Raw genomic sequence first — 27,813 nt, 5'->3', positions numbered from 1 at the left:
CAGAGATTTGTAGCTGTCATGCAGCTGTTACAGGAGGCACTATAGACAGCTGCAATCCACAGGGCCCTGGGCTGGAACCCGGAGTAGAGGGCATGCCCGGGTTCTCCCCAAACCTCCCAACTCCTGATCAGACACAGGAGGAGCTGACCCAGACTGTGGGGAAGATCACTGAGGTGAGCAAATCTGCCAATAAGTGCAGGACCCACCAAGGTAGAGGAGGAACTTTGTCACAGTATGCTCCACAAAATGGGAATTAATGCACAATTTGTCTTTTCCACAAGAGCAGACTTGGGGCCCATGATTCTGTCTGTTACAGGTTTAACTGCAAATATTTGGCTCATGATAGAATTGTGTGCTTTTGGATCACACTCCCTACTTGCTCTGATATCCATGACAGTGTGAAGGAGAGAAGACACAATTTGGTAACCATTCCTTAAACCTATTTAATAATCAACTATTCTGCTTCCTTATAGGGTTTTTTTTTGTTCTATTTTTACAGTTGGTTTAGTATAGTAAAGCTGTATGACACATGTCTTGGTGAAGCCAAAGACTTACATATATTTTTTAATGAATGTAGCAGCAAATATTAAAATTTATGTACTATAGACAGGTTTTACTATAGACAGGTTTTCTGAAGTGCTCAGCCTTAGCTTAGCTACACTCCCACTGAAGTCAGTGGTAAAGCTCCCAATGACTTCAAAAAGAGCAGAGTTAGGCCACTGCTGTGAATGCCTGAAAATCCCTCCCATTAATCCACTCATCAATGGATACTTTAAATACATTAGAAAAGACCTGAAATATCTCTGCTCCAGTATCTTGTGTGTTTATCCTGTATGGAGCACAGGAAAAGATGGAGTCATTTGGTATGCTGGAAGCACACTTTACTAGCCAATCTGCTTGAAGTAATCTCTACCACTAAAAGAGACTACACCGCAGATCCTTACCAGGGCTGCTTCACTGTACACTGTTTAATATCTATTACCACCTCCTCAATGAATACCAGAGAATGGTGCCTGAAGACTGGATAATTTTCAAAAGCACAGTAATTTTAATTAATTGTTGACATTTGGAACTCTAAGAGAAATTGTGAGAACTGACTGTAGGAGTGGCGGAGCTTTCCCACAAGTGGAAGCCAGGCCCCCCAAACCCCTCTGTTGCCCCACCCCTGCCCCTCCTCTTCCCCCAGGCCCTGACCCTGGCCAAGCTGGAAGCCAGAGCGGGGCTGGGGAGCCCAGGCCCCTCCACCTACCCAGGGTGGGTGGGGCCCAAGAGCAGCCCCTCCCTGGCCTGTGTCCTTGCCCCACCTGCTCATGGCAGGTGGACGGTCCTCACAGTTGCCCATGAATCTCTTACCTTGACCCAACTCCGGCTCCTGCCCTGGGTGAGTATCTGAGAGGTGGGGATATGGGCCGGGGGCTGCTCTCAGTCCCCTCTCCCCCACCCTGGGCAGGTGAAGGGTTTATGGCTCCTTATAGCTGCCTGGTCTTCCCGGCCAGGCTCCAGCTGCCAGCCTGGCTGAAGGCTGGGGCCTTGGGGGAAAAGAGGAGAGGCAGGGCCCATGGTGATAAGTGGACGGGCAGACCCATCCACTTTCAAAAGGTGAGAGGGCCCTGGCCCCCCCTGGTTCCGGCACCTCTGGCTCATGGTGAGTTTCATGTATGCTATGGTGTTGTAAGCATGTCGGTCCCAGCATATTAGAGAGACAAGGTGGGTGAAATAATATCTTTTATTGGACCAACATTACTAAATGGTAGAAAAGTAACTACCAACCACTTGGAGACCATTCCCAAAAGATTTCGGTCAGTAAAACTACTTTTATTGTAGAAAGCTTTGCATGTCAGCTATAGAATACCAAAGAGGATTTGAGAAGATCCCTAATGGGCAAGGCCTCTCTTTCTTGTGCCTCAACTAAGAGTATATTAGTATTCACATGAGGAAATGGAAGAATTAGTAAGTGGGTGGATCTCTTCTATCCTATCTTTTGTACAGTGACCACTTGTTAAGTGTCCATCAGGCCAAACCCGCTCATAAATTGATGGTTAACTTTCAAAATAGTTCTGGGTTACTGAAGAGCTGATATCTGAGTGTCTGGCTGTAGATAACAGATTTCTTGGTGTGTTCAGAGTGGTTTACTGAATTTGTGAAGTGTGGTGGTCTGTGGGTTTCTACTTATCTTCATAGCTTCAGTAACAACCCCAAACACATCAATAAATACGTTATCTACAGCGAGGCATTCAGATATCACAGAATATGCTCCAAGGAGAAAGTCTGGGAGAGAGACCTCAAAACCGCCTTCCCCAAACAAGGACACTCCACCAGAGAAGTAGATCACCTCATGGAACAGGCCACCCAAATACCCCGAAAGAAACTGCTTCAATACAGAAACAAAATCGCCTTTGACTGCACACCCCTAGTTCTTACCCACCATCCCACACTGGAACCTATACAGGATATCATCAAAGAGTTACAACCCATACTCGATGGGAACCCCATCATGAAACGTATCTTTCCTGAACCTGTTCTTCTGGCCTTCAAACAACTCCCCAGCTTCTTCAAGCTCATCATCAGAAACAAGCTCCCCACAGACCAGGACATATCAACTCAAAGAAGGACTAGACCCTGCCAGAACAACAGATGCAAACCTGCAGACATATCTCCACTGCTACAATGGTTACGCCCCTGGGAACATACCTTTCAAGACAGATGCCTACACATATCTATCACAATATGTGGTGTACTCAATCCGTGCACTACATGCCCCTATAGTAACTGTGGGGGTGAAACAAGACAATCACTATGCTCTTGAATGAACTTACACAGAAAAATGATAAAAGACAAAATCACTACATCATCTGGCGTGAACACCTGTCACAACACGATCACTCTATATCTGACCTATCAGTCCTCAGCCTCAAAGGAAACCTGCATAACACTTTCAAAAGACAAGGCTGGGAGCTTAAATTCATAAGTTTGACAGACACTAAAGCTCATGGTCTTAATAAAGACACTGGATTTATGGCTTTTTAAAACAACCTGTAACCCATTTACACACACACCCCCCCCCCCGCCAACTGCTTCTTCCCCCTTTCCTCCCTATGACTGGATGGGTGTTAACGGGCCACTTCATCTTGAATGGTATCTTGAAATGTGTGTTAACTACTTATACTGAACAATCTTTTTCATCTTGTATTTAGCTGTGACACTCTCAGTAAGTTTCCCACACCTGAAGATCTCTGTGTGGCTTGAAAGCTTGTCTCCCTCACCAGCAGAAGTTGATCCAATAAAATAAATTACTTCACCCACTTTGTAAATTTTATGATATTTCTGAAGCTTTTCTTCTAGTCAACAGTCTTGACAACTACAGATTTGAATTTGTATCAACACTTCAATAACCCTTAACTATTTTAATATTGACCATCAGTTTGTGAGTGGTTTTGGCCTGATGGACACTTAAGATGAGATACTACGCTAGAAGAGATCCGCCCACTTATTAATTCTTCCATTTCCGACCTCATGTGAATACTAATCTACGGTTGATCGAGGCACAAGAAAGGACAAGACTTGTCTGAGAGGTTATACTCATAAGGGATCTTTTCCAATTCTCTTTAACTGACATGCAAAGCTCTACCAAATAAGAGTATTCTGATTGGAGCTGACTGAGCTATCTGAGCCATTAGTGATTATCTTCACAAAGTCATGGAAGATGACAGAGATTCCAGAGGACTGGAAAAGGGTGAATATAGTGCCAATCTATAAAAAGAGAAATAAGGACAACCCAGGGAATTACAGTCCAGTCAACTTAACTTCACTAGCCTGGAAAGATAATGGAGCAGATAATTAAGCAATGAATTAGCCAACATCTAGAAGATAATAAGGTGATAAGTAACAGTCAGCATGGATTTGTCAAAAACAAATCATGTCAAACCAACCCGATAGCTTTCTTTGACAGGGTAACAAGGCTTGTGGATAGTGGGGAAGCTGTAGCCGTGGTATATCTTTACTAAAGTCAAGTTTTTAATACTGTCCCAGATGACCTTCTCATAAACAAACTAGAGAAATGAAACTTAGATGGAGCTACTATAAGGTGGGTGCAAAACGTTGGAAAACTCTTCCTAGAGAGTAATTATCAGTGGTTCACAGTCATGCTGGAAGAGCATAACGAGTGGGGTCCCGCAGGGATCAGTACTGGGTCAGGTTCTGTTCAATATCTCCATCAATGATTTAGATAATGGCATAGAGCAGTGTTTCTCAAACTGGGGTTGCCGCTTCTGTAGGGAAAGCCCCTGGCGGCCCAGGCCGGTTTGTTTACCTGCCCCGTCCATCCGATCGCAGCTCCCACTGGCTGCAATTTGCCGCTGCGGGCCAATGGGAGCTGCTAGAAGCGGCGGCCAGTAAGTCCCTCAGCCCGCGCCGCTTCCAGCAGCTCCTATTGGCCTGGAGCAGCGAACCGTGGCCAGTGGGAACCGCGATCGGCTGGACCCACAGATGGGGCAGGTAAACAAACTGGCCCGGCCCACCAGGAGCTTTCCCTACACAAGCGGCGACCCCAGTTTGAGAAACAGTGGCATAGAGAGTACATTTATAAAGTCTGCAGACCACACCAAGCTGGGAGGGGTTACAAGTGCTTTTGAGGATAGGATTAAAATTCAAAATGATCTGGACAAATCGCAGAAACAGTCTGAAATTAATAGGATGAAATTCAATAAAGATAAATGCAAAGTACTCGATTTAGGAAGGAGCAATCAGTGGCACACATACAAAATGGCAAATGACTGCTTAGGAAGAAGTACGGCAGAAAGGGATCTGGGGGTCATAGCAGACCACAAGCTAAATATGTGTCAACAGTGTTATGCTGTTGCAAAAAGAGCAAACATCATTCTGGGATGTACTAGCAGGAGTGTTGTAAGCAAGACAGAAGAAGTAATTCTTCCACTCTACTCCGCGCTGATTAGACCTCAACTGAAGTATTGTGTCCAGTTCTAGGCACCACATTTCAGGAAGGACATGGACAAACTGGAGAAAGTCCAGAGAAGAGCAACAAAAATGATTAAAGGTCTAGAAAACATGACCTATGGGGGAAGATTGAAAAAACTGGGTTTGTTTAGTCTGAAAAAGAGAAGACAGAGGGGACATAATAACAGTTTTCAAGTATGTAAAAGGTTGTTACAAGGGGGAGGAAGAAAAAAATGTTTTTCTTAACCTCTGAGGATAGGACAAGAAGCAATGGGCTTAAATTGCAGCAAGGGAGGTTTAGGTTGGACATTAGGAAAAACTTCCTAATTGTCAGGGTGCTTAAACACTGGAATAAACTGCCTAGAGAACCTGTGGAGTCTCAGTCACTGGAGATTTTTAAGAGCAGGTTAGACAAACACCTGTCAGGGATGGTCTAGATCAGGGGCAGGTAAACTTTTTGGCCTGAAGGCTGCATTGGGTTTCTGAAATTGTATGGAGGATCTGTTAGGGGAGGCTGTGCCTCCTCAAACAGCCAGGCGTGGCCTGGCCCCCACCCCTATCCGACTCCTCCTGCTTCTCACCCTCTGACGGCCCCCCTGGGGACTCCTGCCCCATCCAATCCCCCTGTTCCCTGATGCCCCCTCCCCCGGGACCTCTCCCCTATCCACCCCTCCCTGTTCCCTGATCGCCCCCTGAACCCCTGCCCCTGACTGCCCCCACCGCCCAATCCAACCCCTCCTCTCATTCCTGACTGCCCCCCCGGGACTCCTACCCCATCCAATCCCCCTGTTGCCCATCCTCTGACCGCCATGCCCCCTATCCAGACCGCTGTCCCCTGACCACCACCCTGAACTCCCCTGCCCTCTATCCAACCCCCTCTACCGCACTGTCTGGAATACTGGTGGCTGGCAGGACCAGGACAGGCAGCTGTGCCACCCAGTTGGAGCCAGCCACGCCACCACACAGCACAGAACACAGGGTCAGGCTGCAGCTCTGCAAGAGCCCCACTGCCCAGAGCATTGTGCCAGTGGCAAGGCGAGCTGAGTTGTGTAGCACAGACAGACAACTGACTGAAGGATCATGAAAAAGGAAACAAACAATGGCAATGTATTAGCTGGTTGCTAGGTATCCAGTGAGCCATGCCTATGGATTGGTATTTGACCCATTTTTATTCCATTACTTATTCCTGAAATAATTTGTTTAAAAACTTCCCTAAAAACCCAGCTGGGTGTGGGAGGGGTGTGGAAAGATAATGAACTCCGAGCCATTGGGTTGGTAGTGCTGGAGTGGCAGCTTGGTATGAGGAGAGAAAACTACGGGCTGCATGCACATGTGAGCAGCAACAAATAGCAGGCGGATCAGAGTTGGGAACGTCAGATGGAGTGGATGGCTAGTGAAAGCAGGAGCAGTGGGGGCGGTGGCGGCAATACATAGAGGGAAATGAAGATGATGTTATAAGAAGCCAGAGCAGTGGACTCCGGGGAGCTGGACAGTAGTACTTGTGGAAGAGGAGGAGGTAGAGGAGGGGAGCTGGGGAGAGGAGCAAATTACTTCAAAATGGGTGTACCATCAGCCAAACTGATGTGCAAACTCTTTGATGGGAGAATAATCCATTCACACCACTACAGAGTGAAACAGTTAATGAAGGAAAGGTAAACTACACATTAAGGGAAAATTTTCAAAGGCACAAAGGCAGTTAAGCCTCCCAAGTCCTACTGAAAGTCTATTTGTGCCTGTAGAAATCTCCCTCTAGATCTACAGAGGATACTCAATTGGGAGGTGCTGAAAATACCAGTGAAGACAGAAAATACTACCAAAGAGTTTTTCCACAAGCTCAAACTGCCCAAGTACCAAATAAGAAAATCCTGCTATTGACCCAGTTCCCTGGGAGTTCCATCATGAAGAGGGGAATGCAATTACTGTAAATCTGTCAAAAATTACAAAAGCTTCTTCTGATGGAAACTTATTTAGAAAATGGAATATCCATAGGTCTAACGTAGGCCTTAATTACCACTGGCATCCTGTACTGAGATTCTGCCCTGGCACTAGAATCCATGCTAGTGTGGCCCTTAGCTACATTGAAACCAGAAGCTCACACAGACTTAAGTAATGAGGTCACTTTGGAAACTGGACCAAAACCGCTTGCGCTATGTATAAATAACAACATGACACAGACTGACAAAGGCCATAAAATTATGAAAGGGCAGTCTGGCAAAACAATTTCCTGGCTTTCTGTATCATATGTCCAACTGTTACAGTTATGTTTTTTTCTACTCAGTTTTCTTCATATTCCACTTAATTGGGTAAATGTGTGTTCGGAGAGGCAGTAAAGCAGTAAAAGAAATTTGCATAACAAACTGGAATACCTCCTTCGGTTCTAGAATATGGGGTCTGCAGAAAGATATTAGCGTTCTGCAAAATATCTGTCATCTTCAAAGACAGGAATACATACTGTGAAGCTGAAGAAAAACCCTAAAAGGTGTGAGTATTTTTATTATTTGGACTTGAAGGACTGATTTAATTAACAAAAAGTATTTCTCTATTGGCTGGAGGGCTTGTAATGTAATTTTACTGCTGAGTTGTGAACCATTAAAAACAGCCATGGGTGTCAGCTCAAGTACAGCAAAGTAAAACATAAAAGCTCTCAGGACATCTGCAGACAGAGCTTTAAAAAAACTCTTCCTAGCATTTTTCTGACTCTTAACCAGGGCAGCTACTGAAAAACTAGTGATGTATTTAACTTACTGAGGATTTATCAGGATAGACACCAGCACGCAGTAGGGATGCCTTCCAGCTATCCATCTCCTCCTGGGCATCACAGGCCAGTTCAAGGAAGCGATAATCCTTGTAAACATTCCTAGAACATAGAACATTACACTGTAAAATCTGAACTTTGCTACTCTGCATCACGTACACAGCATTTCAAATAAAAAATCCTTCAGGATCTATAATTATTTGATAGCTTTTTGAAAGGGGAGACAAGTGTCGGTTTGATAATTACACAAAGGACCTAAAAATATTAATTTAAAATAATAATGGTCTGGATGCACTGTAGTTACAGAAGCTTTAGATCTATTTTAAAAATCAGGCTTTCCACACTATTAACAAACACTGGAACACATTTAGAGGCAAAATGCTCCTGGAATGCAGAGGACAAAGACATTTGTGGAAGAACTGCCAACAAAATTGTAAGGACTCTGACTGGCAGCTGCTGCAGCCAACAAAAATCAAGATTAGTAATGAGCTTATTTTCCCCATAGTAAATCTCTCCAGTACAATACTAGTTCAGTTTTAGCTTCTGAACATCTTCAATAAAAGGAAAAATATTTAAAAATGACAGTTCTCAAACACAAAAGGATTCCATAGCCATAAAAGTACCTCAGATACACATATCATCTACTGCAGGGGTTCTCAACCTTTTCTTTCTGAGCTCCCCTCAGCCTCCACATGCTATAAAAACTCCACGGCCCACCTGTGCCACAACTGCTTTTCTGCATGTAAAAGTCAGGGCCAGCATTAGGGGGTAACAAGCAGGGCAATAGCCTAGGGCCCCACACCACAGGGGGCATTGCGAAGCTAAGTTGCTCAGGCTTCGCCTTCAGCCCCAGGGGGTGGCGCTCGAGGCCCTGAGCTACAGTCCCACATGGCAGGGCTTTGGCATTCTGCCCTGGGCCCCAGTGAGTCTAATGCTGGCCATGCTTGGTGGACCCCCTGAAACCTGCTTTTGACCCACCAGGGGACCCCAGATCCCTGGTTGAGAACTAGAGACCTACTGTATGTAATTAATTTAACAACAACAAATCGCTATAATTGTGTTTAGGGAGTAGCTTAATGGAAGAAAAGAGAAAGAAGAAAAAATACATGATCCGCAAGGCAGTGGTACTTATACATCCTCCATTAAATTGAACAGGATTTTCCCTTTATGATTTAACCATTAATTATTACCCAATTCCATGTCTATACACAGATTGTTGTACATTGGTCAGACAACTGCCTTTTCGGGAAAGGCTACAAACTTAGCTGAGCTAAATTGCAAAACCACATGTTGCTAGATCTCAATAGAGATGAAAGAATCCATTTTTAATTGCAACAAGACTGTTTTCCCTAGCACCAATGGAGCAATTTTTTGGGGTATGACAAAGAACACTAACTCACACAGCAATAATTAGAGGCCCAAAGGCATTTTATATTAGAAACACTCTCTCTTGCAATATACGTTACCATATTTTGAGAGAATTTTTGAGACAGTGTGCAACCAGAAAAATATATCCAGTATTACTACTAGTTAGTCCATTTCTCTAGCATTCCAGGGACTTTGGGACTTTCACCTTTTACATATCTGGAGTACAATATACTTCACCTTTGCCAGAGAGTTTCGCTCCCCTATTAATGACAATATCATTTGAAAGACAACTAACTCCTAAGCCTGTTTTTCAGATGCAGTATAAGGAAACAGATGGGTATAAAACCTGGACATTTAGCAATAAACTACTATTGCTGTACTATCATGGGTAGTGATTCGTGTTATGCTATATTGAAGTGAAACATGCCCATATAGGCATACATGGCATTATTAGTGAGTTTATATATTTAAAACTGCAAACAATGATGGGTACAATTCTGACCTGACCAATTAGAGATTTAAGAAGGATTATTTCTTTTTCCTCCAAATATATTACACACACGAGCAGCTAAGAAATCTGGGTTATCTTAGATAGGGAGCAGAGATATCTGAAACTTATTTCTTCTACAGCATTTGGGAATTTGGAATCAAAATGTGTAAAGTAAAGCAAATTAAAGGATATAGTGACAAGGGACAGAGAGGCAAAGCAAGGCAGCTGGATAGAACTTGCTGATTTGCCGCCTGGAAAATTTTTGGTTTTAACTGTTTTAGGTAAATTAATTAGGTTGCCTCTGTTACGGAAAACAGATCAGCTAAAATGTGAGGAGGCACAAAATAAAAGCTATAAAACATGAAGACTGATGGATTCCCAGGCCAGAAGGGACTTTTGTGTTCATCTAGTCTGACCTCCTGTATAAGCTAGGCCATACAACTTCCCCAAAGTAATTCCCACAGCCTATCTTTGAGAAAAGCATCCAATCTTGATTTTAAAATGGTCAGTGATAGAATCCACCACAACCCTTGGTAAATTGTCCCAATGGCTAATTACTCGCACCATTAAAAATTTACACCCTATTTCCTGTCAGGATGTATCTAGCTTCAACTTCCAGCCATTGGATCATGTTAGACCTTTCTCTACCAGATTGAAGAGCCCATTATTAAACATTTGTTCCCCATGTAGATACTTATAGACTGTGATCAAGTCACCCATTAACCTTCTTTTTGTTAAGCTTAACAGATAGGGCTCTTTGGGTCTAATGCTATAAGGCAGGTTTTTGAACTCTTTAATCTTTCTCATGGCTCTTCTCTGAACTCTCTCCAATTTATCAACATCCTTCTTGAACCGTGGACACCAGAACTGGACACAATATTCCACAAGATGGCAAGAATCAAAATATATTTCACTGCAGCAATAAAATAAATAAATAAATAAATAGATAGATAGATAATTTAAAAAATCATAGCACTAGCTAGTCAAAAAAATCTTTTTCAGGGCTAGAATGCCAGAGTGTTATGTTCCTGCAATGAAAATCATTATTTTCAACATCAAATTTCACTGTATTTTAAGCAATGAATGAGAAGGGAGTGTGGGCTACTGGCTACAGCAGGAGACTGGATCAGGACTCCTGAATTCTAGTCCAGGTGTGCTAATGACTGTCTGTGCATCCTATGGCCATGACTAAGTTACTGTACACCTCTATCCATCCCAGGTACTTATATTACTGAGGGCTTCACAATCTTTAATTTATTTATTTATCCTCACACTATCCATGAGTTAGGTAAGTATTATTATTCCCATTTTACAGACTATCTCGCCCAAGGTCACACAGGAAGTTAAGGAGTGGGGGTCAGGGAATTGAACCCAGGTCTCACGGCCCATTTTAGCACACTCACCACTGGACTCTTTTAACCCTGTTCCTCAAACAGATATATGAGCAGCATTGCCCAAAACCAAGGAAAAAATAACCTCTGAAGAACGTCTCAGGTTTTCCGTAAGTAACAGAATCTTACAAAAAGAAACTAACATGTTTTACGTGAGCAAGTCCTCAAGGAAACCATTCTGAAGCACTTGGAGGAGAGGAAGATGATCAGGAACAGTCAACATGGATTCACTAAGGGCAAGTCATGCCTGACCAATCTTATTGCCTTCTCTGATGAGATAACTGGCTCTGTGGATATGGGGAAAGCGGTGGACGTGATGTATCTAGACTTTAGCAAAGCTTTTGATACGGTCTCCCACAGTATTTTTGCCAGCAAGTTAAAAAAGTATGGATTGGATGAATGGTGGATAGAAAGCTGGCTAGATTGCTGGGCTCAATGGCTCAATGTCTAGTTGGCAGCTGGTATCAAGCGGAGTTCCCGGGTTGGTCCTGGGGCTGGTTTTATTCAACATCTTTATTAATGATCTGGATGATGGGATAGATTGTACCCTCAGCAAGTTCACAGATGACACTAAACTGGGAAGAGTAGGAGATACACTGGAGGGTAGGGATAGGATCCAGCGTGACCTAGACAAATTAGAAGATTGGGCCAAAAAATATCTGATGAGGTTCAACAAGAATAAGTGCAGAGTCTTGCACTTAGGATGGAAGAATCCTATGCAATGCTACAGGCTGGGGACTGACTGGTTAAGCAGTAGTTCTGCAGAAAAGGACCTGGAGATTAAAGTGGACAAGAAGCTGGATATGAGTCAGCAGTGTGTGCTTGTTGCCAAGAAGGCTAATGGCATATTGGGCTGCATTAGTAGGAGCATTGCCAGCAAATCAAGGGAAGTGATTATTCCCCTCTATTCGGCACTGGTGAGGCCATATCTGGAGTATTGTGTCCAGTTTTGCGTCTCCGACTACAGAAAGGATGTGGACAAATTGGAGTCCAGCAGAGGGCAACGAAAATGATTAGAGGGCAGGGGCACATGACTTGGAAGGAGAGGCTGAGGGAACTGGGCTTGTTTAGTCTGCAGAAGAGAAGAATAAAGGTGGATTTGATAGCAGCCTTCAACTACCTGAAGGGGTGGGAGGAGGTTCCAAAGAGGATGGAGCTCAGCTGTTCTCAATGGAGGCAGATGACAAAACAAGGAGCAATGGTCTCAAGTTGCACTGGGGGAGGTCTAGGTTGGATATTAGGAAACACTATTTCACTAGGAGGATGGTGAAGCACTGGAGTGGGTTACCTAGGGAGCTGGTGGAATCTCCATCCTTTGAGGTTTTTAAGGTCTATCTTGACAAAGCCCTGGCTGGGATGATTTAGTTGGTGTTGGTCCTTCTTTGAGCAGGGGGTTGGACTAGATGACCTCTTGAGGTCTCTTCCAACCCTAATCTTGTATGATTCTACTCATTAAGGATCCACTGGTGTTTCATGGAAAACTGAATTCTTTTAAAAAATTGAAATTCTCTTTTTCTTTCTTCTGCTTTTTAGAATTACTAAAAATATTTTCACAGAAACAGGATATTCTTTAAGCATCATCTGTTTATTTCACATGGGATGCAAGAATCTTGGGATATCACTATCATCTGAATAGCAACTAACTGTGATGTCATAAACCCAAGTTAATGACATCAGACAGGGGAGTATCAAGCAGGAGTAAGTGAACTTCTAAGCAACACAAATCTTGTTTATATGCAAACATTTATAGCTGTGAAGAACATGGAAAGAGAAATACAGAAAATATGCATGGAACTGCCAATGAGTAGTTGTTTTTCTGTTTTCCATGATCAATTATTTAAATATTTGAAGATTCTTCAAATACTAACACAGTAAAACTGCATGTAAAACCACACATCTACATACCCCACTACGGTTTACACTATTTCCTCTTGTAAAGTATCATCATTTTAATGTAACAGCCTACATATTTAACAAAGACAGAAATGTTTCCATAATCACATTACTAAAAATTAAACCAATACAAATATTTAATGTGAAGGAGACAAAAGATTAATATTTTCTATTTACAAACTGCATAATACCTTATACCAGGCGTAGGCAACCTATGGCATGCGTGCCAATGGCGGCACGTGAGCTGATTTTCAGTGGCACTCACACTGCCTGGGTCCTGGCCACTGGTCTGGTGGGCTCTGCATTTTAATTTATTTTTAAATGAAGCTTCTTAACATTTTAAAAACCTTATTTACTTTACATACGACAATAGTTTAGTTCTATATTATAGACTTATAGGAAAAGACCTTCTAAAAACGTTAAAATGTATTACGGGCACGCAAAACCTTAAATTAGAGTGAATAAATGAAGACTCGGCACACCACTGCTGAAAGGGCTGCTGATCCCTGCCTTATACATAGAGTTGTATTCCTGTAAATTACAACATAATTTGATGTTTTTTGAGATTAACTACATCGAATAGAGAAGTCATTTCTACTCCCAGGAAAAGTTATCAAACATATTTTTCTCTCTCTTTTCCCCCCTCTAATCACACATTACTGGCAAGATATGCTGAAACTTCTGCTTAACGGACAACTTGCTTATTTTACTGTTTACTTTATTTTACTGTTACCTCTCAGCTATTATTCATTCTTGTGAACTCCCAGCTATTTGATTGTTTCCCCCATACGTTACCTGCAGTTGCTTAAACTGTGAATTCTTTGTCTTGTATTACAGCAAAAAGACTTCAAAAACAGACTCCAACAAGAGACTGCTGAATTCAAACTAATTTGCGAAATGGACACCATTGAATTAGGCTTCAATAAAGACTGGGAGTGGATGGGTCATTACACAAAGTAAAACTATTTCCCCAAGTTTATTTCCCTCCCTCCCACTTCCCCAGTTCCTCACACCTTCTTGTCAACTGCTGCGAAGGTTCTCTCTCTCCTGTTGGTAATAGTTTCTCTCTCTCCTGCTGGTAATAGCTCACCGTAACAGATCACTCTCATTAAAGTGTGTATGGTAACACCCATTGTTTCATGGTATGTGTGTGTGTGTGTATAAATAAATAAAATCTTCCTACTGTATTTTCCACTGCATGCAGCCAATGAAGTGGGCTGTTGCCCACAAAAGCTTATGCTCAAATAAATTTGTTACTCTCTAAGGTGCCACAAGTACTCCTGTTCTTTCATCTCTCAGTTATGGAGTGTTTGATGTGAGAATTGCCTAATCTATGTATCACACTGGAAGTTACGTATAATAATTATATGAAGTTCTGTGGTAAATCATCCTATGGGAAAACCAGCTGAGCTTAGACTTTTGAACTCAGGGTTCACGTACTTGGCAATAACAGTGGTTCTCTAGCTACTATATTTCTGAGTCTGAGGGATACCTAGTTTACCTCATATAGTTTCTCTGCTAAAGACACCTAGTGAATGTACTTAATAAACTCATGCCAGTTTTAGAGAGATTCTAGCAATGTTCTACCAATACTCCATGTACTTGGAATTAGGAATACTGCTAGAACCAGTATGAGAGCAGGTTGGAAAATGAGAGGAGGGTTTCCTACAGAAAATTTCAATTTTTCATTGAAAGACTGAACATTTCATATATTATTATTATTATTTGTTCCAAAAGTTTCAGTTTTCAGCCAAAAACCTGGGTTTTCCATTCTTTCATGAAAACTCAGTTTTCTGCAAAAAGCGCTTTTCATAAAAAATTATATTTAGCTGAAAACCCAGATTTCTACTGAAAACCACTTCCAATGGACCAACCATTCCAGAACTGGAAGTAAATTTTCAAGTGCGCCCACTGTATATGTAAATATATTGTGGTAGGTATTGTGACGAAGTTCCTCCTCTACCTTGGTGGGTCCTGCACTTATTGGCAGATTTGCTCACCTCAGTGATCTTCCCCCACAGTCTGGATCAACTCCTCCTGTGTCTGATCAGGAGTTGGGAGGTTTGGGTAACCTGGGCCAGCCCTCTACTCTGGGTTCAGCCCAGGGCTCTGTGGATTGCAGCTGTTATAGTGCCTCTTGTAACAGCTGCATGACAGCACAACTCCCTGGGCTACTTCCCCATGGCCTCCTCCAACACTTCTTGATCCACTACAGGACCTTCCTCTGGTGTCTGATAACGCTGTACTCCTTAGTCTCTCACTCTCAGCTCCTCACACGCACTTCCTCTCCTCGGGCTCCTCCTCGCCTGACTGGAGTGAGCTCCTTTTTAAACCCAGGTGTCCTGATTAGGTGCCTTGATTGGTGGCAGGTGATCTAATCAGCCTGTCTGCCTTATTGGTTCTGGCAGGTTCCTGATTACTCTAGTGCAGCCCCTGCTCTGGTCACTCAGGGAACAGAAAACTACTCATCCAGTGACCAGTATATTTGCACTCTACCAGACTCCTGTACCCCACTGGCCTGGGTATGTCACAGTATGTTCTGCTGTTGCTGTGTAATCTGAGAGTGTTTCAAGCCCATATTACTACAAATGGTTTGCTGGGTTGCCAGTTCTCACTATTTTATCATGAGTCTTGTGATATTTGATGTTTTTCTTGATGCCTCAAAATTCCTGGAATCCTGTGGTTATGTGAGAATCCAGTTTCCATTAAAAAAAAAAAAAAATAAACTCAAAACAAAAAAAGCTTCTAGCCTTCATGGTTGAAGAAATGTGAAGGGCCTGACTATTTTTTAACAGTTTGGGTTGGCAGTACTGGTTTGTCCAGTTCCTATCCAAACTGTAATTTATTATATATCACAGCATTTTGATACTGTACATTTGATCATTATGGAGCTCCAGGCTCACACAGTTCAACATGCACATTAGGATAAGGAGGAGTTTGGATTTCTTTCAAGCAGTTTCATTGAAGATCTGCAATGACCTACTTATTGATGTAAACATTCCTTGACCATATCAACCCTGTGTGATGTTCCAGCAGCTTTTTATCTCATGGAGTTTGACCAAAACATCTAAGGGCCTAAGTTAGAGAACTGTATTTAGTATTATTCTGGCAGAGCTCTTAGTCATAACTGTCACAAGGCAGGGAGCATTTTTGGTTACTTTAAATAAATGTACATCTGCTTATGTTGAAATTAACATGTGTTTTTCCATCCCCAAACCATTTAAAAGTCCCTCTACTGATTTCTATGCAAAGCATATAATAATATAATTACAATAGTACAAAGAGGCTCATAGATCACAGCTAACAATTAAAAATCCTTTCAAACAGGGTTTTTCAACACAGTGGAAAGAAACTCAAACAGATCTAATGAATGTGAAATGGAGAAACTAATCCAAGGTGAGGGAAATATCACAAAAATAACCTCTGACTTTTGAGAGAAAATGTAACATCCAAATTAGTAGAGTTGTACTTAGAAAATGAAGTTGCTAAGGCATTAAACAAATTTCAACAGTATTGCCCAAGGTTAACCAAAAGTCAGTCACACAGAAAACCTCTGACAAAACAAAGGAAGACACACAAATCAAGTGAGATCACGCGCCTCTCTGTCTGTGTGTGTGGAGGGGAATGGTGATGGGCCTTTCAATACAGCAGAGTGAATGGTACCAGGTAGAGAGAATCCAATCTTGTTTAATATAACATACCTGTGTCTATAATTCTAATATTAAATCTTTCTGTTGTTGCACATGCTCAGTGAGTTATCCACAATACATGTGCAGCCCACATCCACATTCATACACTCACTTCAGTGATGGTTTGAGAAACCTCTATTCCCAGCTGTTTCCATTCAGGGCAGGAGACATCCCAAAATCTTTCCATTCATGTCATGGAATTGGAGGAGTTCACCCTTCCAAAACCATCTAAAAATAGAAGTTTTTGACTTTTTAACCGTTTCCTCCAGAGAGAAGCAAAGTGGCAGCTTGTATTAATACCTTCTGATGGTACAATGGGTGATTAAATCTTCCACTAATATAAGGATTCTAATGTGGTGGGGCAGGAAATAAAGAGGTATTTGAAAACACAAGAGAGGAGACAGGAGTGTGCCAGATAGATCCCTAGCTATCATGGAACTTATCTCTGTCACAGGAGGTCATGAAAGTCAAGACTTCTGCAGGGGCCAGTGTGGCTGATCCCAGGGCTGCCAAATCAGCTGGCTCCACAGCCAGATGCTGACGTGGCCCCCAGTGACAGCCACACCAACCACTGCTCTGGTGGCTCCTGGCACCGGTCCCGGGGTGGCCAAAGCAGTCGTGGTCCAGGGCCCTGGGCAGTGGTCCCCAGCCAGGCAGCTGGAGCTGATGCCACTAGCCCTGGATGCCACCCACAGCAGCAGATCCCAGGCCCGTCCCCCAGCAGCAGCCCCCCATGCCTCCCCCCAAGATTTAATCACAGGTATTTTTAGTATAAGTCATGAATTTTTGTTTATGCCCATATCCTGTCCATGACTTATACTAAAAATACCTGTGACTAAATTGCAGCCTTAATGATAGCACATGTGGCTGGTATCAAGGTCAGGGCTTCTGCACCTGTAGGATTCCTGTCACACCAGCTCCAAAGGTTGGTGCCCCAGAACACTCCATCAAGTTACCTGCCATATAAAAAAGCAGAGCTAATGTGGTTTCAGTCTTTAACCAGTAGCTGAAAAAAATTGTACTGAAAACCACAGGGGAAGATCTTAAAGTTGCCTACAGTACTGGCAGCAGTGCTTAGGGTAGATTTCATTGTAAAGTGGTCACCCTTAAAAAATTGCTGATTACCTTAGTAAACTATATAACTTGATGTCAGTATTTTCAATTTCTCTAGCAATTCCTTCATACTTACGTAACCATACCTACGTACCTAAGGCAAAACTGGCATGTTTTTAAGGGGAACTGCTGTATAATTTCCATTTCAATTCTTCTTCTATAAGTGTATCAACATACTAATTTTGTGCACAGGCAGCTGCTGATATATAATGATGATGGGCCTGCTATACCTTGATAAGCAGATGTACTGTAAGTGGTATGTAATTATTAGAGAATATATAAAGCTATAAAGCAAAAACCATCAAGTTAGATTACAAGGAGGCATTTGTCCGCATTCATAAGTCTGCACACATGCCATGACAAATACAGCTAGAAATTATAGAGCAGGAATATCTGTGAAATATGTAGTACTGAGATCATAAACCACTAAGGCCCTGATTCTGAAAAAAAAAAACACAAACAAAAAAACAAACAAACCCACATATTGACTACACCCACACCCTCTTAACCTGAACAGTCCCATTGAAGTCACTGAAACTATTCACAGGCTTACAGATAACTCCATGTGATGTAGGATTGGATCCTAAAACAGGAACGTTTGCCATCTAAAATTATTTTGTGAATTTCTGTGTCTTTTTATATTTGCTGCATCATAACAGAATTGACTTTAAAAGTCCAGAGTTGAATGCAGACTGAGCCAAATTTTTGGAGTGAAAAACTAAAGTTGCATATATTGGATATTTTCAATTTGGTTGAAAATTACCATAAAATGAAAAAATGCATCCACAATATTAGTTTAATATACAGCCATGTAAAAGGGAACAGGAATCTAACCATTCAACAAATATGCACATTCAAGACAAGAGTTAGATATTAACTCAACTCTAAGTGAGCTAGATACAATGCATTGGATTTGAAGTGTGCTTTGGCATATTGTGATACACACTTGAAACTCCGTAGCAGCAGTTTTTAAATACAGGCGGCCAATTTTTTTTAAAGGAAAGAAATAATAAACGCGATGAAGTTAGGGCTCTGCAAATATTTTCGTTATGAAGCCATCCATCTGCAGTGAGTTAGCAGCAATGTGTGACTAACTTTTTCTACAAAGGCATGCCATTTTAGTTCACTCCAATGAGAGAGAGAGAGAGAGAGAGAGAGAGAGAGAGAGAGAAAGTGTGTGTGTGTGTGTGTGTTAATTAAAATTAATTACACATGCCTCTCAAATTATTTCTTTTTTTTGCAGAAGAATCAAACAGAATATATCTGAGAAAATGCTAAGAAAGAAAAGTGCTTAAGAGCTTTAGTCTACAAATCAAATCCACTTGAGTAATTCCACTGAAGTACATTCATTTTTAAATTAACGTTAACTACTGTCCTAATGGGAAAAATGAGCAGAGAGAGAATAATATACTAATCATTGTAGCCATACCTTGATTATGAAAGTGTCTAAATTTCAAATATATCCATCACAGAACTATATCCACAACTCACGTCTCACTGTTCATCAGTAGTAATAATTTAATTTAATTTAAATTAATTGCAGTAATAATTTAAATCAGCACATAACTATCCAATTAATATTCTAGAGTGAAATTAGTAGAGCTTCTATCTTGGATATAACTCAGCCTTTAGGATTCCATTGTTTCTGGACAGGGAGTTGTTTGTTATAATCACACATGTTGGTAGAGTAATACTAACAATTAACAGAAAACAACATGATTTGCCTAAGAACAGTGTGCTTATACTAGTATAATGGTGGTAGAATAAAACTGAAATAAATTTAGTTATTTCCTAGGTACCATCCGTATAGAGAGGCTTGGTAGAATTCAATGTTTTCTATAATTTTGATTAAAATAAACATTGATATTATCAAAGTATTTTTTCAATTTTTATCAATTTAAATTTTCACAGTTGTGCAAAATTATAGGGTTCAAGTTTTTTTGTTTTTTTGTTTTTTACTTTTATCTATTTAAATTGTCAGTTGTGGGAAACTGGGACGGGGGCGGGGGGGAGACAACCACAATTATTTAACGCCAATAGATGTTGAGATTCAAAGAGTTTAAGCTTTCTAACTGTTAAAACAGAAATTGTCAACGGTATATGTCAAAAATATACAAAGTAAATACTTTAACTCAACTCTAGTAAGTTTTCAAGTAGCATTTTTCTGATCTCGCCTATCTGTGAAGTTTGATTATTAATGGAAGTATTTTTTCCATTAGTTAGTATGTGTACAGGGAAATTGACATTTACCGATAAAAATCCAACCCTTCCAAACCTATCTATATAGCACTTTAAAAAATACTAAATAAATAGCAAATGTTAATTGCTGCACCTATTTCCAGTATGTCAGAGAACATTGTTTTTTCCAAGCAAACAGCATAGTTCACTGACTCAGCAATATTTTGGCAAATTGCAGCAAAAAACTTGATTGTTCCATATAAACCAGTAAAAAAAGATCTTATTTGTTTGGTATGTGTCCATAATTCTACAGGTAATGAGAGGTAAAACACAACAAATAAGCTATTTGTGATTACTGTAGCATTGCTGCTTCTTCCTCTTAAGAGCTTTTTTTTGCTCTGTAATGCCAGCCCTAAGACCCCTACCTGCAAATGCTGTGTTCTACTATTTCCCCTGAATGGTGACATAAATGAAAGGACTGATAAGGCAGAGCAGTAAGCTTCTGAACTGCAATTGGGGCTTAAAACTCATTTGTTAAGTCGAATTTCTTTAGATTACAACTGCTTCAATACTGAACAGAATCCAGAAGTTCGCTGTAGTTTACAAACCTCAAAAAATTGTTTTCTGGATAAAATTAATCTGAATTTTTTTAATGGACTCTCAGTCCCTCATTTATAACACCACATATGGGGCTATGAATAGGCTCATTCCCTAGCTCTCCCTGGGGCTTGGCTTCCTTGGTAAATCAAAAAGAGTAACAAAACATACACCTCAGCCTAAGCTTCCTCCCTGAGTTTGGCGTCCATCCAGCACCTCCTTTGTCTTAACCCCCTGCAGTAGTTTCCTCTCTTTTGGGTGCCACCCCAATCCCTCTTATATCTTGGGGTGGTGGTAACCAGTTGTCCTGTGGCAGCCAGAAGAAATTTAAGAGCTCTATGCAAGGTTCTAATACTTGCTAATGGGATGGGGCTCACAAGAGGCGTGCCACCTGGTACACTGCTTCCCTCCCGGAACATCTAATCTACGTCACCTTTGCAACCCACATAGGACCCACCCAACTCCCCAAGTCGCATGTTGCCTCCAGAAGACCCAAGCCACAGCCTTGAATGATGTTCTTGAACATCCCCTAGGGTCCAGAAAATGTTCCCTATCTCTCCTGAAGACAACTATCCAGGCTAACGAATGAGTACGGCACCCCTCTCCAGAGTCAACCTCCTTGCCCAATACGCATAGGGGATGATGGCTGAGGGATGACTCAGAAAAGTTCTGCTATCTGCCTTTGCTCATCTCTGAATAAGCTCTCCCATACCAGCGTGGGTACACACTGCAACATCACCTCTACTCACTCAGCAGTCACACGACACTCCCATGGGTATCTCAGCCCATGCAGCTTCAGCTAGACCATGTAACCTGATAGCCACAATCCACATAGGGACTGGTGGATCACCCCATCATCTGGGTAAGCATCATTTTGGTTTTTCTTTCAGCGTCCCCCAAACTTTATCTTCACAATGGTTCCTCTACCTGCCTTACCATTTGCTCCTCAGACTGAAGCTTCAGCCTCCAGACAGACAGCCTCCACCAGAGGATAGCAGGTTCTGGCACACCCAAGTGCCATTATTCACTATTCCATCAGGCCCTCTATTATTTGGGTCCTCAGTGTGAGTCTGGGTAACTGCAGAGGGACATCTCTTGTGCTCCAAACCCACTTCTCCACTCACACACCCCACTACAGACACCCATGAGGGGAGAAGAACCTGACAAGATCATTCGGTTTCTACTAGAGAGTATGGCTAGGGGAGGGGATGCAGCAGTTTCCATTTTCCCCTGGAGCTGGATAGGGTGAGATGAGGGAGCCTGCCTGCCTCCTTCTCTGCCACCCTGGAAGGGTGAGGGAATCAGACAGGAGAATAGAGCTTCCTGTGGGAAAAAGGAGGTAGACAAGGGACTCCCCACCAGACAATTCTTCTCCCCATGAGGTGCTGCTCCCCCTACTGGCAGGCAGGTAAGGGCAGGAGCCAGCAAACAATGCTCCAGCCAGCCAAAAACAAAAGCAAACAAAAAAATAACCCAGACCAGTTTCCTTCTCTGGCTCCATAACTCCAAAATCTCCCTCCTGGTGTGTCCCTTTTTCATCAGGAAAGAAGCAGCAAGAAAAGGGAGCTGATCTCCCCTAAATTCAGGAGAACATGTGGAAGGGGAACTCTCTCTCTGCTTACAGCAGAGGGGAGGAAGATGCACTCCTCACACTTCTGCTTATTCAAAGCCCTTCTGATATCCTAGCCGGAGTTAGAATAAACTGCTCCTGCCACAAGGAGTCAGCAGAAATTGCAGCAGTTTAATACAAGGTTCTAATACCTGCCAATAGAGTGAGTCAACCAAAAAACTCTGCCTCTCTGTTACAAGGCCGTAAGGGTTATTTTAAGGTGGCACAGAAACAAATTAAATGAAATAGCACTAGTGCTTAATTTGTAATGAAGGAGGTGCCGGGGCTCCAGCAATTTTTTTTTACTTTCATAACTGATGTGACAAGCCCAGAGGTGCTGGGGCTATGAACTGCCAAGCCTAGAGGTGCAGGGGCTCAGCCCCAGCAAGCCTTGGCACAAATTAAGCACTGAATTGCACTATCTGGAATTCCACAGCCATTAGTAAGATCATCAGAGACTATGATTGCTTCCCCTTATTAACTAAAGACAGCTGGAACTGTTGTACAGTTCCTAAAAAGAGGCACATCTGCGACTATAATGCTTGTCCCAAGCTAAAATACTTGCCTGAAAGAAAAAAAATATCAATCAGCAAATAGTTTTTACGGGAAATAGGTGGGGAGTGGGCAAAGCGTTTGTGCTGAAATTCTAGAAGAAAAGTAAACTTTCTGGGAAAGACAGAATTATTATTTTTCGTTTGTTCTTGAACTTTGCCCAGGAGCCTCGGGCTTATTCATCAGTGCAGCCGTTGGATGTGGACTACTGTTCATGAGCATATGATTGGACAGAAAATCCTCTCCCTGGCTTTATTAGCTCTGCTTATGACAGAATGCCAGTCAATCATTGTGAAAACGGGAGAGCAAGTCAAATGGCAGTTTCTCTAATATCATTTGCTTTAGCCCCAAATGCTTCTACCTAAGTAAATCAAAAAGAGCCCATCTACACTAATATGCCCCTGCATGTGAAATTTAGTAGTACGTATGGTTTAAATACATGGTATCTCTCTACAGCTTTTAACAATTATTTGGTTTGCTGGAAGGCACCTCTAGTTTATTTTTCCTTCTGTTTAGGCAATGTTACTCGGATAAGCAGCATATCCCCCATATTCCATTTCAGTGGTTTAATTTTAATTTAGAAAGCAATCAGAAAGGAATTTAAATTCATTATTTCACAACACAGGCTGTTCATACACACACAATTACATTTCATTACATGAGAATGTATCTTCTCCATTAAATCAATTGAAATAGTCTTCGTTCATTACACATTACCAAATCACATTTGATTTCTGTCAGAGAGCTGTTGACTTCTGCAGTAAATGAAAGTGACAGCAATTGTTAGTTTCCTTACTCATCTATCTACAGTCTCCTACTCAAGCCTGTCTATCCTCCTTTTTAGCAAAACTAGGATTTCCCCTAGTAACTTTATTTTACAACTGGGGAGGTTTTCATAAATGGAAAAAATGCAGTATGCATAATCCAGGAAGCTAGTGAAATGTACAGTATCAGAAACATATGGCTACAGGAAATACCCTGGCAGTAAGAGGCTGGGAATGAGAGAACAGTCATCAAGAAAACTCTCTTGACTAAAGGGAGAGACTTTGCTTTAACAATTTAAATATTTTTAAATGCACACTAAAACTTTGCCTAGGCGAGGCACAAAAATTGGATGCTGCTGAGATTAAGAGGAAAGTTGAACACAGAATGACCCACAACATTCTGGGATGTTATAGTAGATGGCTTTATTACTGTTCTTTAATTATCTGTATTTTAAATACTGAAATCCTTGCAGTCAGAGAAACCCTCAATGAGCAAAAATTAAAAAAGGGTGACTTCTTTCTCAGTTAGCAGTATGAAAGGAGTAGCTAGACATGGAGTTTATTTTACACTAATAAAAAAGTGAACAGTGCAGACTCTCACAGTTAACATTCCCCCTCCCCCACACACACCCCCAAAAAACCCAGAAAAATATCTTCACGATCAAGGAACTTTAAAATAAAATGAGATCTATTATACCAGTAGATCTAAATCTTTTCCATTCAAGACCTTCCACCCCCAACCTTGCAAGGTGGGAAGGGCAGGGTGGTCACAACCCCAATACATGTTCATGACCACCAGGCTGAAAACCCCTGCACTAGATCATTTCATTCAAGCCTCAACACCCCCACAATGCTACTGCAGGGAACAGTTCCTAGCGTGAGACAGTATTAGATATTAAACCAATACAACACTTAATTTCAGCCAAAAGGGGAGATTTCTAAAAAAATAAGAAGAAAATTGGCTGCATCGTGGTAGCAAAGAAACTGCCATTTTAAATACAGTTTAATAAAGGATTCCCATGACCAAGGAGCCCACCTCCTCCTGCTATGGAATTCTACTCAGACAACATGATTCTGGCATCTTATTGCTGCACTGTCATGTCCTGTCATGCCCATGTACATTTCAGGATGCTTTTAATGCAACTTCAGAATGCAGGAGGCCCAGTCAAAAGCTGAGTGGGTAGTAGTTCTAACAGATTTTACACATATGTATCTAAAATCCTCACTCCACATTCTATGTGAAGATCCAGTGAAAATGTGAAAAATCACTCTGCTCCTTTTTTGTGAACTGGAAAAGGTAAATGATTTGTTTCTCTCCTTTTTTCACAGCAGTTCTCCCATTAATATTTAAAAAGCACAAAATATTCAAAACCATTAGCACAACAAAGGAGAATCGTCCCCGTGGAACATAAGGCCCCCTGACCCTAGGGGTTGAACTACATACATGCCTGCCTTAAAAAATACTCCTATACTCTGCACAGAATCAATAAAATTGATAAGGATCCATCACAACAAAAAGTTATCTTCCGTGACTGAGCCATGTGTGTAAACAGTTAAATTACATTTCAGCTTCCACAGACCACTTCTCTTACATTTCGGAACAAACAACTTCTAAAAAGGCAAAAAAAAGATTTAAAAAGCTTTCTGCTGGGTCTAGAAATGCAAACGCTCAAGTGTTTTATCTCATGTTTCTAACGGTTATTTGTGAGATATTTTCCAAGTGCACTGTTTGAAACAGAATATGAACATGCGAGCCCAGTCCAATGATTTACCAGTTGTACTGCAAGACTTTATGGGGCATTCAAGCATGAGACTCAAACTTGGTCTCTCGCTCCTGAGGCCAGCAGCAGCTGGGAGTGGTTCAGAGATAGCCCACTCAGCCCTTCCGGGAGAAAGTGCCTCATTTTGCTATGCAATGATCACTTCTAGCCAGTCCAGGAGCAATAAAAACTGATTTCACAGAGAGTCCTATCCAGCCCTTCTTAGCTGGAAAAACATTTCCACACATCACAAAGCTTTGGAAGGTGGGGTGAATGAAGATGATGATAAAGGACAAGTATTACAGATACTTAAACCGATTTTTTGAAAATAGGACTCCGGAAAATGCAGCTTATCTATTGAAATGCTATAGCCCCATTGAGCCAACTGCAAACACGACTTTTCCCTTTAGAAAGACCACTGATCACTTGCATTTGGGTGTGTGTTGTAGTGTTCACCTTTCCTTTCTGTTTGTATACTAGTCACACTCTCCTGCTTTTTAGAAGCATATCTCCACAGGGGCACAACACTCTCCCCACTCCTTACTCAGAAGCTGCAGGCTAGCTGGAAAAGTGTCAGGTGGAACATAGCTGAATTAAGATTCAAATGAATTAGGAAGACAGAGCTATCTCATTAATTTGTCCCTCAGCTGTTTTTCAAAAACCACCTACAGTGACTAATGACTAGAGACATATTGTTGCTGTAGAATTGAGAGGCCAATCCTCAACTGGTGTAGGTTAATGTAGCTCTATTGACATCAATGGAGCTTGCCAATTTCAACCAGGATCTAGCCCATTAAGTACAAAAGTCACAGATGGAAGGGCCAGCAACACATAAAAATAGAACAGAGAGGAGATCGATCACAAAAGAACAAAATGACTAACCACGGTCTTGAGTCCACACCATGAACAGTGAGAATGATGTAATGCTAACCTTTGGTGCCATGCATCAGGATTAAAGAAATAGCCCAGAAAGAGATGAGCTGAAAGCATTGAAGAGGTTTAAAGTCTCATTTAATAGGAGCACCAAAACTGCAGTCATTTTCATTAAACTGTACATCTTCTTAGACCTATTTGCAAAGCACTGGCTGGCGCCTTCCCTTACCTTTGTTCCGTGTTAAACAAGGCAAAAATATGTTTGCTAGACATGAAGCTCTTTTCAACATCTCGCACTTTCAGGTTGTCCAAGGGAAGCATGTACTTCTTTTCCTTTTCCTATTAAAAATAAATAAAACCACAAATATTGTAATATGTTTCAAAGAAAGCAGACATGAGCATGCTCTAGTTTAGTTAGGGACTATTCTGTTTTCTACCTTGACATCAACACTGCTATCAAAGACTAAAGGAATACCTAAAATAAATTATCTTACTCATAGTTGGGTGGGCTTGGGTGCGTACCAAATGATATAGCCTTCCATCCCTTTCTTTCAGTTAGCTGGAGGACAGTATGATGTGGGACCCTATTCCATTCAACTAATCATATAGGGACAGGTTCTGTAACTTGTACTCAGTTTCAGTAAATGTTAATCAGAGATTATTTATGGTAGATGAGAATTGTCAGGATCCTGACAAAAGGAAGGAAGGAGAGTAGCAAAATACGGACCGTGCACTTCAGAAAAGCAGACTTAGACTCCCATAGGGAACTGATGGGTAGGATCCCCTGGGAGGCTAATGTGAAGGGAAAAGGAGTCCAGGAGAGCTAGCTGTATTTTAAAGAAGCCTTACTGAGGGAGCAGGAACAAACCATCCCAATGTGCAGAAAGAATAGCAAATATGGCAGGCAACCAGCTTAGCTTAACAGAGAAATCTTCGGTGAGCTTAAAGTCAAAAAGGAAGCTTACAAGAAGTGGAAATTTGGACAGATAACTAGGGAAGAGTATAAAAGATATTGCTAAGGCATGCAGGGGTGTAATCAGGAAGGCGAAGGCACAATTGGAGCTGCAGCTAGCAAGGGGTGTGAAGGGTAACAAGAAGGGTTTCTACAGGTATGTTAGCAACAAGAAGGGGGTCAGGAAAAGTGTGGGACTCTTACTGAATGAGGGAGGCAACATATTGACAGATGATGTGGAAAAAGCTGAAGTACTCAATGCTTCTTTTGCCTCGGGCTTCACAGACAAGGCCAGCTCCCAGACTGCTGCACTGGGCAACACAGTATGGAGAGGAGGTGAGAGGCCCTCAGTGATGAAAGAACAAGTTAAGGACTATTCTAAAAAGCTGGACATGCACAAGTCCATGGTTCCAGATCTAATGCATTCAAGGGTGCTGAGGGAGTTGGCTGATGTGATTACAGAGCCATTGGCCGCTATCTCTGAAAATTCGTAGCAATCGGGGGAGGTCCCAGATGATTGGAAAAAGGCAAATATAATGCCCATATTTAAAAAAGTGACAAAAGAACCCAGGGAACTACAGGCCAGTCAGCCTCTCCTCAGTTTCTGGCAAAATCATGAAGTAGGTCCTCAAGGAATCCATTTTGAAGCACTTGGAGGAGAGGAAAGTGATTGAGAACAGTCAACATGGATTCACTAAGGGCAAGTCATGCCTGACCAAATGATTGCCTTCTATGATGAGATAACTGGCTCTGTGGATATGGGGAAAGCGGTGGAGTGATATATCTTGACTTTAGCAAAGCTTTGATATGGTCTCCCACAGTATTCTTGCCAGCAAGTTCAAGAATATGGACTGGATGAATGGACAATAGGTGGAT

At 41.8% G+C, this 27,813-nt stretch overlaps 1 protein-coding gene across 1 annotated transcript in view; it reads right to left on the bottom strand.

Annotated features, from left to right (window-relative positions):
• Positions 1-27,813, bottom strand: part of DNM3 (dynamin 3) — a 327,480-nt gene that overhangs the window by 89,770 nt on the left and 209,897 nt on the right. Inside the window, 2 exon segments of the mRNA XM_075067972.1 lie at positions 7,699-7,810; positions 26,215-26,324. Of these exon segments, the coding sequence (XP_074924073.1) occupies positions 7,699-7,810; positions 26,215-26,324 (222 nt within the window).

The sequence above is a fragment of the Chelonoidis abingdonii genome, chromosome 7 (assembly GCF_003597395.2).
Source record: "Chelonoidis abingdonii isolate Lonesome George chromosome 7, CheloAbing_2.0, whole genome shotgun sequence".
Taxonomy (NCBI): domain Eukaryota; kingdom Metazoa; phylum Chordata; order Testudines; family Testudinidae; genus Chelonoidis; species Chelonoidis abingdonii.
This window is presented reverse-complemented; position numbering and strand designations above follow the sequence as displayed.